This window comes from Eucalyptus grandis, chromosome 10 (genome assembly GCF_016545825.1).
Source record: "Eucalyptus grandis isolate ANBG69807.140 chromosome 10, ASM1654582v1, whole genome shotgun sequence".
Taxonomy (NCBI): Eukaryota; Viridiplantae; Streptophyta; class Magnoliopsida; order Myrtales; family Myrtaceae; genus Eucalyptus; species Eucalyptus grandis.
Genome location: NC_052621.1, coordinates 36,048,844 through 36,062,120, shown reverse-complemented (window position 1 = coordinate 36,062,120; position 13,277 = coordinate 36,048,844). Strand labels below are relative to the sequence as shown.

Sequence of the window (13,277 nt, the reverse complement as noted above, 5' to 3'; positions counted from 1 at the left end):
AAATACAAAATTGAATTTATTTTATCAAACGAATTTTTTACCAAAAACAAGTTTGAAACAAAAAAATAGTTCTTGAACAGAAATAGAATGATTAACATGTATGGTCTTTGTGACCAATCATTCTTTGGATATTGGTCAGAAACTCTTTTTGGGTAAAAAAAATTAAACCAGACCTAATATTTGTTTTTACAAAATACGGGCTCTCTAGTCTCTCTCCCACCTCGTCGGTGCCATGATAATTTGTTCTATCTAATTTCACAAAAAATAAGAAAAAAACAAGACAATGCCCAGAGTTCATAACACTTTTCAGAGCATAATTATGGAAGCAAAAAGTTGGCCAAACGATTCACGTACATTTTTCAAAATTCTTGTAAGACCAAAAAAATTCCTAAGTCCTTCTATTGAAGGTTTGAGCAAGAAAAGCATTGGACCAACCAATTACATGATGTATTCACAACAATGGGACTTTTGCTTCAATATTGAGAGAAAAAGGCTTTATTGTTTTTCTGGAGGCCATCTGGAGAAGAAGGGGTCACTGTTTATTGTTATTCATATATGATGACTTTTACAAGTGTTTGACTTTGTAATTCTGTTGGTGCATGTGGTGTTTCATGAAAGCCAGAATTAGAATTTTTAATATTAAATCATAATTTCATCTATTAGCTTATATTTTTAAAATAATGACTTGATCCCACAAAATCTCACATGATATTAGAGCATGAATTCCAAAATTTAAACCTTCTAGACCTCCATTTGACTCTCCAATTATATATCTACATACTTTAAGTTTAGGTCAAAGTGTAGCCCAAGCATGAGAGGGAGTCTTAATAGATAATATTAAATCACATTTTCATCTATCAGCTTAAATTTTTAGAATTCTGCCATGGTTTGCGAAAATTCCCATTGGTCTAAGATCATCAAGAGTTTCTTTCTTCAGGTTTGCTTGCTAGGATGAGTCCTCACCTTTTCTAAATCACCGCCATTGATTGCCGTAGACAGAGCCATTTTAGGGCACGTTGGTGGATCTTTTTTAACGAATCGGGCAATGTTATACTGGTAGTGCATATCTTCTCCGACCACTTAGCTCTTGTCTAGTTAATGATACTGGTTGTTGCATTGAAAACCCAAGACAGAAAGCCTACTCTGCATTCTAAGAATAAATGAGATTGGGATTGCCTTTTATCTGCATAAGCATGTTCTAGATGTAATCAAATTCGAGCCTTGCGTCCACAGTTTCTTAAAGATGCGTGTGTGTAGATCCCAGGTTGCTTGCGAAAATTAGTGCATAAGGACCACCAATAATCCATTTATATTTTGAGCTTACCCCAAGAAAGATAGTCCCCCCTCAAAATTGCAATTTTTTTGCTAATTACCCAATGGTGTTGACTGAAACTGAATTCTCAGCTGAACTCCAAGAACGTGCCGTGAGGGCCTGCTAATGCCGATTAGCCCACTCATGGATAGCCCCAACCTCCCAACCACCTCCCCCAAAAACTCAACTTGGAGTTCCGAATTTCACGGTATTAGGAATGCCATGAACTGACATAATAAATAGAGAAAGGAGCCACGACGAACAAAAGGATATCATTGCTACACCGCGAGTTTGGAAGATTCAATGACAGAGAAAAGTGAAAGAGGCGATGCAATTGAAGTGCGAAAATTAATCTCTAACTGTAAAAAGAAGTGAGCCTTACTAGATTGGAAAAATTCTGCTACCTTGCCACTGGGGCATTGTCAGATGGGAGCACCACGGAGGTCATTTCAATGGAATCACTGGATTTGCTCACCAAAGACTCCAACTCTGCCAAAACTTGATGGATATCCGGCCTTTGAATTGACGTTGGTCGTGTACAAGACATGGCAATCTCCACTATTTTCCAAGCTGAGTTGACGTCGAATTTTCCTTTTAACCTTGGATCCATAATCCTTTGTATATCACCACTTTCAACAATAGGAATCAACCATTGAAGTATGTGTATGCTAGCACTGCCATCCCGACTCCTCGTTATCACCGGTTGACCCGTGATCAACTCAAATAGTACAACTCCAAAACTATAAACATCACTCTTCTTGTGAAAATTTCCAGAAGAATGAACCCTGCAGTGAAAAAAAATACGGATCTTTATATCAAAGATGAAACCCTAGGCTATGTCATTATGTATATGCAAATTGAGATCTTGAACTGAACCAGAACATTAATATTGAATTTTCGCAATTACTCAGGGTCAAGATAGCCAGGAGTGCCCGCAGGACAAGTTGATACATGAGAGTCCTTTTCAGTCGCAAAAGCTCTAGACAAGCCAAAATCAGCTACTTTGGCTTGGAAATCTTCATTCAACAAGATGTTAGTAGTCTTCATGTCTCTATGGATGATGGATGGCTTGCAACCGTTATGCAAATAATCCAAACCTGAAATCCTCGCAAAAAAAAAAAAAAAAAAAAAAAACGTGTAAACAATGCCAAAGCAATGATGGAAAAAGCCTACAATTTAGGATATCTCATTCATGTACCTTGTGCTGCATCCATAGCTATTTGTAGTCTGTTACTCCATGTCAAGACTTGCGAATGGCCCTCTGTTGGATGGATTTTAACTTCACCTGTGAGCAAGAAATAGAGTTTTACAAAATCATTTTAGAGAAGAAATAGTACAACAGAACATAAAAAAGCACCTGATAAATGTTCCCTTAAATTTCCATTAGCCATGTATTCATATATTAATGTCATGTGCTTGGACTCATTGCAATATCCAAACAGGGAAACCAAGTTTTTGTGGTGAAGAATCATTAAGAGCTGTGCCTGCAGCATGAAGAGTGCACATTATTATAACCAATATGGAGAAGAGCCTAAGATGAAGTTTCTGAACAAACATCTGTGTAAGTGTCAGCATAAGTCGATTTTAATAGGAAACATGATTGCGTCATCGTATCTAACCTCGGCTTGAAATTCCTTGTATCCTTGCCTTGATGATTCAGAGAGCATCTTCACGGCAACTATGGTGCCATTATCTAGTGTACCAAGATATACCTTTCCAAATCCACCTTCACCAATCACTCGTCCAAAGTTCCCAGTGATTTTTGAAACCTCTCTATACTTAAAAGGTCGATTCTTTGACCTCAGTGTCCTTTGACTAGATTCTGTACCAACAAGGTTCCTATGAGTATTGTGACTACCACTTTGGATATTGGACTTTCAATGCAAATAACTCCAATTGCGTTTCAACAATCAAAAGGCATAGGAAAGGTTTTTCTAATCCCATTTTATGAGCTAAATTGGTGGAGAAGAGGACAAAAATTAAAAGATCTGGGCAGGCATTCTCTGTCACCTGCTTCTGATATGCTTACATATAGACAAGTTTTCTTTGCTCAGTACATATAGATAAGTTTGAGATTGCACAATCAAACTTTCTTTCAGGGACCATCAGAATATTAAGGACAAAGTTGTACTCTCAAGTTGTTATAAGCCCTCCTACATAGCAAGATTTCTTTTGAAGGAAAAAAACAGAGACTTTATTGTCAATAAGTTAAGCTGAATAAAACACATTCTGTTTGCGATGCTAATGCGACCATGCTGTGGTGATCCCAGTGTCTCTCTTCTCTTCATTTTCTTGTGATCACTATGAACTCTTACTACTGACTGCATTAGAAAATTTTGATTAAAGCCAACTTTCATTCATTCCTGATTGCAATGCTGATGAGATTGTAAAGTGATAGTCCTACGGTGGGTGAGAAGAGAAGAAAGTTGCTGAGTTGTGTATTCTCAACTAAATTATCCTAAAAAAGACATTGTTGCAGATAGAACTGTACCAAAGGAATATCAAAGTCAAGATAGTCGTAAAATGTAGTGTAAATTGTGAGAACATGACAAGTAAGAAAACTTACCTGCTATTTGTTTCGGTTTAATCAACCAAATAATGGACAAAGCACCAAAGAGAACCACAAACAAGCCAGAAACTGATGTTGCAACTGCAATGATGATGGTTTTTTGTTTCTTTTTCTGCTGGCAATGATCAGCTAGGCACAGATTCGCATTATCTAAACTGCCACAAAGATGAAGGTGCTGAACTCAAATTCCTATATACGAAAGTCTAGATTGATTGGCCAAATTCTGTCACAAGATAGCTTTCTTATTTGCTTTTAATCACAATAAGAAAACGTGCTGATAATCTTTCCACCTATAAATATCTCATGAGAGAGAGGGAGGGAGGGAGGGAGGGAGGGAGGGAGGGAGAGGGAGAACCTCATGTTTAAAGTTTTGTCCAGAATCCTTTTCTTGAGAGCTTCAGGAACTGATTTAATCAGGTTGTTTCCACTTAAATTTCTGCAAATATAGCCATTATTAGCAGTTTGTCCGCTTGAAATCCTTTGCTGCTTCACTTAGACACATTAACTTACAGAAATGTAAGATTTTGTAATCCTGCCAGAGTTTCTGGTATTGTTCCTGTAAGCTGATTGTTGGACAAATCTCTGACAAAAAGACCAAATTTAGAACACCTAATATCAAGTTGACCAGCTTCACAGCCAAAAGCAGGATGTTTCCACACATTAACAGTCTATGTCTCCTAAAGCACAACCTTAGTCAGTCAATCATGAGTTGATCCCAGGGGGTGCTTAATCGAGCGTGACGTGCAGACACAACTAATTCAATCATGTTGACACTTACAAGTATTCCAATCTTGATAGATGTGAAAGTGCTGAGACCATCCCACCCGTCAAATTGCTTGAGCTCAATCTCCTGACCAAAATAGATCAAAGTAGAGAATCTTGTCGTTGATATCTCTATGAAGGCAGAATTTTTTAGTACAACAAAGAAAAGTCTGTGCAATCAATGATTCAAAACGAAAATAATATAGGTTCTCCTGGTGTAAATGTTGACGTACTAGAAGACCATTCGCAGTCGTCCATCTCATTCCTTGCATGGGTCTCCCTACCTCCTTGTTCTGTATTTTATGGTTATGATTGGTCCTAGAGTACCTAAAGAATTATTTTTGGAGGACCTAATACTTGCTCATGAAGATGTCATTCGGAACACTTATGTCTAAAATTGGAAAAGTAGGCTATTGGTGAAAGAAGTTGCGCAAACAACTTAACTACACATCGGAGAAGGAGGAGCACGTATTGACGATCGATGAGAGTATATAACTTGTCATTACCCACCCGATACAGATGGAGCAACCCCCAAAAATATTATCAAGATGGTGACATTTTGGGATGGGTGTCGACTTAGGGATTAGTTTATCAACTCTCTCTAACATCATGTGAGGCTTACGGTGTCAAAAGCTCCCTCTTTTAATGCATTAAAGTTCCCATCATGCCCCCTAGAACATGACAAAAGCATGACAAAGTTCTCAGTCTATCTGAGATTCCCTCGGAAGGTTGCATTTATCCTAAATGTTCTTTCTTGCGGATACAAAAAAACTTTGGTTTTTCACAACGAATGAGAATTTTTCTTAAGTTTCACCAAGAAAGCCAGTATTATCTGAGAAAGTGCCAGGGACTCACAGTGATATAATCCTCGGAGGATTTTCATAACTACAATTTAGACCATCCCATATGTAATTGATTGGTACGCACAGATCACCCTGCCAGCTTTCTCTCTTAATGTGATACGTTGCTTTGATGTCAGTAATCGCTTTCACTGTGGTTTAAATCACAAAAAAAATCAATTTAGAGAGAAGGATAGAGATGTGAAAAGTGGTTGCAATCACACATAAGTTATACAGACTTTCAGTTTTTCAAAGACTTGTAACATTTCAGGGATTCGATTTGAAGAGACTTTCCAGCAAAAAAAGTAGCCAAAGCAGGGAATCAAGCACATAGCAGAATAAGACTTAGCCACATCTGTTGATTACCTCAGACTTCACGAATAAAATACAACCGACAGTGAGACTAATATATTTAGCATAGGACTGCCGAAATCTTACTTAATAACATTGGAATATCCGTCTAATTATTGTTGATGTCAGTTAGAGTGGAACTATACAACTTGTATGTAGACAATAAAAAAAATTTGAAGAATAAAAGCGTACCATCATCTTGTGCTGTGGGTACGAATGGAAGATCACCGACGGTATAGAACTCCACAGCATTGAGGATCGGTGGATTTCCAGACTTACTTGCCGACTCAATGGAGAAGGTGATGGTCAACCCCTCAACTTGAGGGGAAACTACAACCACTGGCTTTAAGTATTCAAGGCTCACCGTCTTTGTGAAATTATTATCAATCATGGAAACTGTGACCACCCTTTTCAGGCCACTTGTCAGTCTCTCAATCTCAACGAAATGAAAGTACACAATCCATTTCTTTCCAGATTTTGGAGGTGGCCACTGTATATCCAAGCGAGAACTGGCACTCCTCGTTCTTTGAGCAGTCCGAAGAACTTCTCCGGGAACCTTATACTTATTTGCATCATTATTGTCAGATACATTAATGGCAGATGTGGTGTTTATTATGACCCCGAAATTATAGTTTTGAGGTGTCCAAATCCGATCGTAAACATCAATAGGGTGCCTGTGTGAGGAATTTCCACAAACAATTTAATAGCAAACAATTAAGCAATTGACTAAATGACTAGCAAATGCCAATTCATATGGATATGCAACAGAAATATTGAAGCTACTATATTCAACATATTACTAGCAAAAAAACCAGTGCGTGTGTTGCGTTATTATTAATAGGTGTCCACGGAGCACTTCATGGGTAGTCATTGAGTTCTATTATAAACTAGACATAGTATGCACTTTGTGCGGATTGTTGTACATATTTATAAATAATAATAAAAACGTATATAAACATTTAAGCATAAATATATATATATATATATATATATATGGCATTAACATATTAGTGATAAGAGATTCCAATGTTAACATAGCATTAATTATTTTGAGAAACTTATTTAATGAAGTAGTCAACTTGATATTTTGACCTATTATATTTCATTTGTTCTTACTATGTCTCAAGCACACGTAAATTATGTAACTTTATTTAGTAAAAATACTTGTGTACTAATATTGAATATTATGTGAAGATTAAAAGAGGAAACTTCTTTGACTAAGAGGCACAATTAGAATAACGAAATAAAGAGGAGAGAGGAAGAGGGAGGGACAATAAAAGTAATAACATAGGCAGCAGAATGAGCGGAGAATGCCAGAAAAGTACTCCAAGCATGATCAATCTCCTTCCATTTAAATCTTACATGTCAACCTTTTAGGGAAGACGCTGTTATCATATATTTACTAGCAAAAGTACACATGCATCACGTGCATAAGAAAAATTGTCATTTGTAAGATTTTGCAAAATCATCCATATGAAATATTAGAATTATTAATTCTTAGTGGAAAGAAATTATTGACACCATTTAAAGGAATTGATCACAAACATAAGGAAAGAAAATGTATGAGATTGTTTATAAGATAGAAATGATTTAGATTTCATATTCGAAATATGTGGGAGATAAAATAAAATTATTTATTTGCAGATTCGTCTATTTAAAGAATTTTACAAAATCTTGGAAAAGATAAAAAGGACCATGCTCTCTTAAAAAGGAGCAAGTATTCTTTAGTTCATAAAATAGTATAAACATAGATTATATGAACTTATAGAATATATTTATCATATGTTCACTGATTGAGGAAGCAATACAGTACAAAAACTAGTAGTCGGCAAACCTGGTATGCAAATTCTTCACCGGAAAAAAAAAATCTTTTGAATTTAGTAGATTATACATGTAATATGATTACCCTAAAGCCAAAAAAAAAAAAGTTTTATTAAGCAAATATCGCTTTATTATATTAGTATGTTACCAAGTAAGAAAAATTAAAATCATGCATGCCTGGCAGTACGTAGGTGGGGAACGTAATTACATTTGCTGGCATGACAATCTACCAATAATGAGTATATTTCCTCATATAACAAAAATTATAATTTCATTATATTAGTAAAGTTTTGGATTAAAATTTATCTATTGCCTTTAAAATGTATTCCTCAGCCACGTCATCTGACGGCGAGTTCTATTAGAAAACGATATCCAACTCGAAATCATTACATGATCTTATATCTATTCGATATGAATAACTTCGATATACAAATTAACTTCGATTATAAAACTAATGTTACATAGCAAATACTTTGCATTTTAATTATTTTTGGTTGGAAATATAAGTATTATAGAGCAGATGAAGAACAACAGCTTGGGGCATCCCCAGCATTACAAATAAAGCTAATAATTTAAAAAGATTGAGATAAGAAGTCTCCATATAGTAGCCAATACAACATTTGTCTGGGAATGTCTAATTTTTTTTTTTTAAATACTCATTCCAAATTTTAATTTAGTATATTATTAGTATTACTTTAATAAATTTTTATTAGCAAGCTAAACTAATTATGATTCTATACTACTGTTTTTGCAAAGGCGTTGATTTTTTTCAAAAAATCATCAATGAGTTATCTTGTTATGATTGAGTAACCTAAGCGTTTTTATACATACGTGAAATTCAAGGTTCGATTTGCATATAATTGCAAGATTTCATATAATTTTATTTTATTCTTTGTTTGGACATAATGACTTTTCTGTTTCTCTAATCAATTTTTTTTATTCATATAATAATTTTTCTGTTAATCTTTGACGTCTATTATCATTTTCTTCAACTATCTTAATTGATTATCTTTAAATGCTTTCTTATGAAGTTTTGTTGGCCTCTTTTTTTTTTTTTTTTTTTTTTTGTGTCTTTGCTTACCTGTGCCTTCAATAGTTTGCAAAATGCCAAAATTCGATAAGAAAAAAAAAATTGAATCTTTCACTTTACTATGATTACTATACATTTGTATTTCAAAAATTGATCGATCACCTGACATCATCATACTCCAAGCTTCGTCCGATGTCGTGCCGCCAATGGAGTTGCAAGAATCCAGATTCTAATCGATAGATGCCATCATCCAAAGCTCTTAATTCCAACGCCGAAATGAAGGGCACTCCCTTGCCGGTGTTCACAAGACACACTTGTATATCATCTGCCTTGGGCACATACATGATTTCCTCGAAACGATAATAGGAGTAGTCCACCGTGGCCCAATAATTAATATCAATGTATAAATCAAATGAAGGATCCTGATTCTCCCCATCATAGTTCCCATACCAAAATGTTGCCCTAATCAAGTAGGTTCTATTCTTGCCTTGATCTGGTCTTAAAGTGTAACAATTCCTTGTTCCATTAGGGAAAGTCCTTATGTTCTTCAATAACTGTCGATCATTTTGATATGTGAGCATCCTAGATGTCTACATGATCTTCCCAGAGTCTATCAGTCCTTCATCCGATTCGTATGTTATAAGAGTTCTCGCATCTGTGTATGCAAGAGTTGCTCCACAATCGATGCTGATAAAACCTTGTAAATTTAGGGAAAAGAAAAAGTAAATCAAATGGAACCGTGGTTTTTTTGTCAAATCATTGGAACAAGTCCGATGAATCTCGATCATTCACACAATTCCATACTACACTATCTAGCATACCAGAGATTTGACGCCGGATCAAGTGAGAACAAATGTAAAGAAGAGATCATTTTGTTTCATTAAAAGGTCAAAAGTCATGGATCGTTACAAGTAATAACATTGTACGAAGTGATTGTACGAAGTGCACGCGTCCGAGAGAGAGAGAGAGAGAGACCTGGATTTTGTTGGGCTTGAACCAGAAGAACTAGTGCTGAAGCTAAAGAAGCAAGCAACGCAGACGAGAAAGTTGTAATCGATCTTGCCATTGTCATCGAGTAGTTAAGATTTTTGAAGAGAGAAGTGTGAGGAAGATATATGTATGCTGTCACAATGTGAAACCATCAAGAATCGGGGTGACATAGACGTCCTTCCACTCGAAAGACGCAACTTCCAACCATATCCAAAGTTCACTTCCAAAAGTCCCCATCAATAGCGCTCTCGCTTTACTAGCTATTAACCAAAGAACCTGAAAAATAAATAGATGAGAAGAGTGACCTACCACTGTTTAGTGAGTAACAAATTTCTTTTAAGCGAATCGAGAAATCACTATGTACATTTAAAACATAAACATAACTTGATTTAACATAATATATCCATAAAACAACTATCCAAAACACCAATGATTCAATTCATTGGTCAATCTCATAAAAGCATGCATCAATTGTCTATTCCATTGATTAATCTCATCAAACCATACATCAATGACCCATTCCATTTACTAAACTCGAATCATATGTCAATGGTCCACTCCATTGACCAATTCATGCTCAAATATCTATTCATAGTCACACATAATACTTGTGACAAGACAACTAAGATTCCCCTTTGGTTAGGTTCCCATCTATTATTAGTCGGTAGCTCAACCCACAAAAATATTCTGGACTAGTATGTGCATACACATACGCCCCTCAGGGTTCACAAAGATACTAAGCATCAACCATCAATCACGAATATCCAATAATCCACCATTAGAATGAGAATTATCTCATAACTTAGGCATTTGATATATAAATATCAAAGCATTCTTCAGGAACCACAAACGTTTCAAGATTCTTTCATAAAGAGCTTTACAAACCATTTCCAAGCAATCATTCAAATTGAAGTCAAAGAATAACTCCATCTTTCAAATAGCAAAATGGTAGTAAAAACTCGATCATGTTTTATACAATAAAAATGTTATTTATCAATCCATAGCATATATAAACTATAATGTTTTTCAAAACATGAGTTTAAGAAAAAAAAAAGATAATGTCATTCATATAGGAAAACCATAAACCAACTACAATGCCTACTCGAGTCGGCACACTCAAATTCCTAATAATTAACCAAAAAATAATATTGAAAGACCAAGTAAACAATATTCTAATAATGACTTGACTATGCTACACCTATTTATCAATAAAAAGACACCTATGCACCAATGAAAAACTCGCTTCTAGCGAAAACCATTGTTGTTTGCTAATCCCAGTCCGTGCTAAACTTCGTCGCACCGTAACTTCCTTAACAAAATTCTATTTTGAGCCATCTTATAGTCCTTAGAAAGATCTCTTGATGTACTACAATAACTCTAACTTAGCCGCCCCAAAAATCGCACTGAAAATGGGTAAAATTCAGGGCCAAAGCTACCGCTCGCTACAGTTCCAGAACGCGCGCCAAACTTGAAAATTCCGTTCCGGGCAAACTGTAAGCTCAAATAAAAATCCGTAAAATGCTATAGCTTCAAAACATTCTAAACTATCATTTTTGCAAAAATACGCAGCTCAACAACTCAAAAATCAGATTTCGCCGCACAAATCTCCAATAATTTCGAATTTTAAGCTCTAAGTTGAAAACTAGTTCGATTGAATGAACGAAGGGCACCAACACTTACCGACGTTGCAAAATAGAGTTGAGCTAGCCTGGCGAGGCATCCAGATCGCAAGCGCGCAAAAGCTGAAGCCTTCCTTCTTTCCTCTCCTCTCTTTTTCTTCCTTATTTCCCCTTTCTGTTTCTCCCGATATCTCTCTCTCTATCTCTCTTTCATTAAGCTGAAGCCCTCCCTTTATCCTCTTTTTCTTTTGACTTTTCAACACTTCTCTCTTCATCTTTTTTAATTCTTTTTGGGCCCACCAGCAGATCCTACATATGCACACCTCATATTTATGGCATCAGCTCTCATACGAAGATTTTACTTCGTCTTAATAGCTATGGTCGAGTATATTTCATTAATAAAGTTATTTTGCATCCTGATATTCCTTCGTGCACTGCAATAAGATTGTGTTAAATATTTAAATATTAAATTACACATTCACATAACTACTTAAATTTTTAGAGCAATTAACCGTAATTTCACAAAATTTTAGATGATTTTAAAATAAGAGATCCCAAATTCAATTTTTCAAGACATCTTATTTACCTCTCATATCATATAATTTTGTTTAACAAATGACAATTGTAAAAAAATTAGTTTCTTCTTTTATTAAAAATTCTAAGAGGAAAAATGACACACGATTCCATGTGGTGCTTGGTCGCCCCCACAGTAGACTCACGGTGAATTTTACACCACATATGTATCCAAGTCAACACGGCACATTGGTCTCACCTATACCGCACATTGGTCTCACCTTGAATTTTCTTCGTCCACATATGTATCCAAGTCAACACGGCACACTGGTCTCAACTTGAATTTTCTTCGTCCGCATATGCATCCAAGTCTATGTACTACCATCAATGTCAATAAACAGCATTTAAATGATGACACATGGATCGTGGGTAAATTCGAAAACGACATCATTTACACAAATCATTTTCTTTTCCTGCTAGAGGCATCCGCCACGAAAATCTAGCATAAGGCTTGAGTTTTGGCTCATATTTTCCGCGTTTGGCCTGGCTAGAAACAATGGATTGGGAATAATATTTTCATGGTTGGCAAGAATTTCGAGAAAAGTGTCAAAAAAGTCATAAATCTTTTGTAGTTATACCAATTTAGTTCTAAACCTTTTATTGGTGCCAATTTAGTCCTAAATCTTTTGATTTGGTGTTAATTCAATCTTTCCTACTAATTTTGGCCGGATTTTGCTGATTATGCACCAATCAGCTGACATGGCACGGCCGGTATTGACATTGACAACTTTTAATAATATTTTAATTTTTTTGAATTTTTTCTTTTTCGTTTTTCTTTTTTTCCTTCTCGTCCTCCTTCCTCCAGTCGTTGCTGAAAAAAAAAAAGGAAAAGAAAAAGAAAATGAAAAAAAAAAATAATATAATATAATATAAAAAATATATAAACTATTAAAATATTATTAAAAGTTATCAATATTAGCACCGATCGTGTCACGTTAGCCGACCGACACTCAGTCAACAAAATCTAGCTAAAATTAACTAGAAAGCACTAAAATGGCACTAAGTGAAGAGTTGTAAGACTAAATTGGCACTAAATGGAAATATTTAGGACCAAATTGGCACCAATGAAAGGTTTAGGACTAAATTAGCACAAATACAATAGGTTTATGACATTTTTGACATTTTTCCCCAAGAATTTCTAGCTTCAAAGTTTCTTTGCTACCTATATAATAGTTGCAACAACCACTGCACGAACTAATGGTATCAATGAACATTTCCATGGTTTGAACCGATCACCTTTGCTTACCATGGGTTTATTACCTTACACATATAATTTGTTTCATGTTCACACTAATGGAAAAAGGCCCAAAAATGCTCATTCAACAAAACAAAAACAAAAAATAGAGGAAAGCATAAAGTGATTTTGGGTTAAAAAGGGAAAAAGTACCAAAAAAAGTCTTAAACCTATTGC

The 13,277-nt window shown here is 35.3% G+C and overlaps 1 protein-coding gene across 1 annotated transcript; it reads right to left on the bottom strand.

The window, feature by feature from the left end:
• Positions 1 to 1,564: 1,564 nt before the first annotated feature.
• On the bottom strand, positions 1,565 to 11,495 carry LOC104423049 (putative leucine-rich repeat receptor-like serine/threonine-protein kinase At2g19230). Its single transcript, XM_010035506.3, has 14 exons — positions 11,355 to 11,495; positions 9,660 to 9,950; positions 8,847 to 9,381; positions 6,026 to 6,507; positions 5,499 to 5,634; positions 4,660 to 4,731; positions 4,392 to 4,463; positions 4,237 to 4,317; positions 3,879 to 4,036; positions 2,932 to 3,134; positions 2,670 to 2,796; positions 2,511 to 2,597; positions 2,220 to 2,409; positions 1,565 to 2,097 (listed from the first exon to the last, which is right to left on the bottom strand). The coding sequence occupies exons 3-14, from the start codon at positions 9,263 to 9,265 to the stop codon at positions 1,713 to 1,715; spliced, it is 2,412 nt and encodes an 803-aa protein (XP_010033808.2). The 5' UTR covers positions 9,266 to 9,381; positions 9,660 to 9,950; positions 11,355 to 11,495; the 3' UTR covers positions 1,565 to 1,712.
• Between the last annotated feature and the right edge of the window lie 1,782 nt (positions 11,496 to 13,277).

Bases quoted from the DNA above. Each gene is read 5' to 3' on its own strand.
- LOC104423049 (XM_010035506.3), bottom strand. From the start codon at position 9,265: ATGCTCACATATCAAAATGATCGACAGTTATTGAAGAACATAAGGACT. The intron at 4,037-4,236 runs GTTCTCCCTCTC...TCTTTGTGGCAG, and splicing joins GACAAAACTTTAAACATGAG to TTTAGATAATGCGAATCTGT. The intron at 3,135-3,878 runs GTAAGTTTTCTT...TTGTTGGTACAG, and splicing joins TAAACCGAAACAAATAGCAG to AATCTAGTCAAAGGACACTG.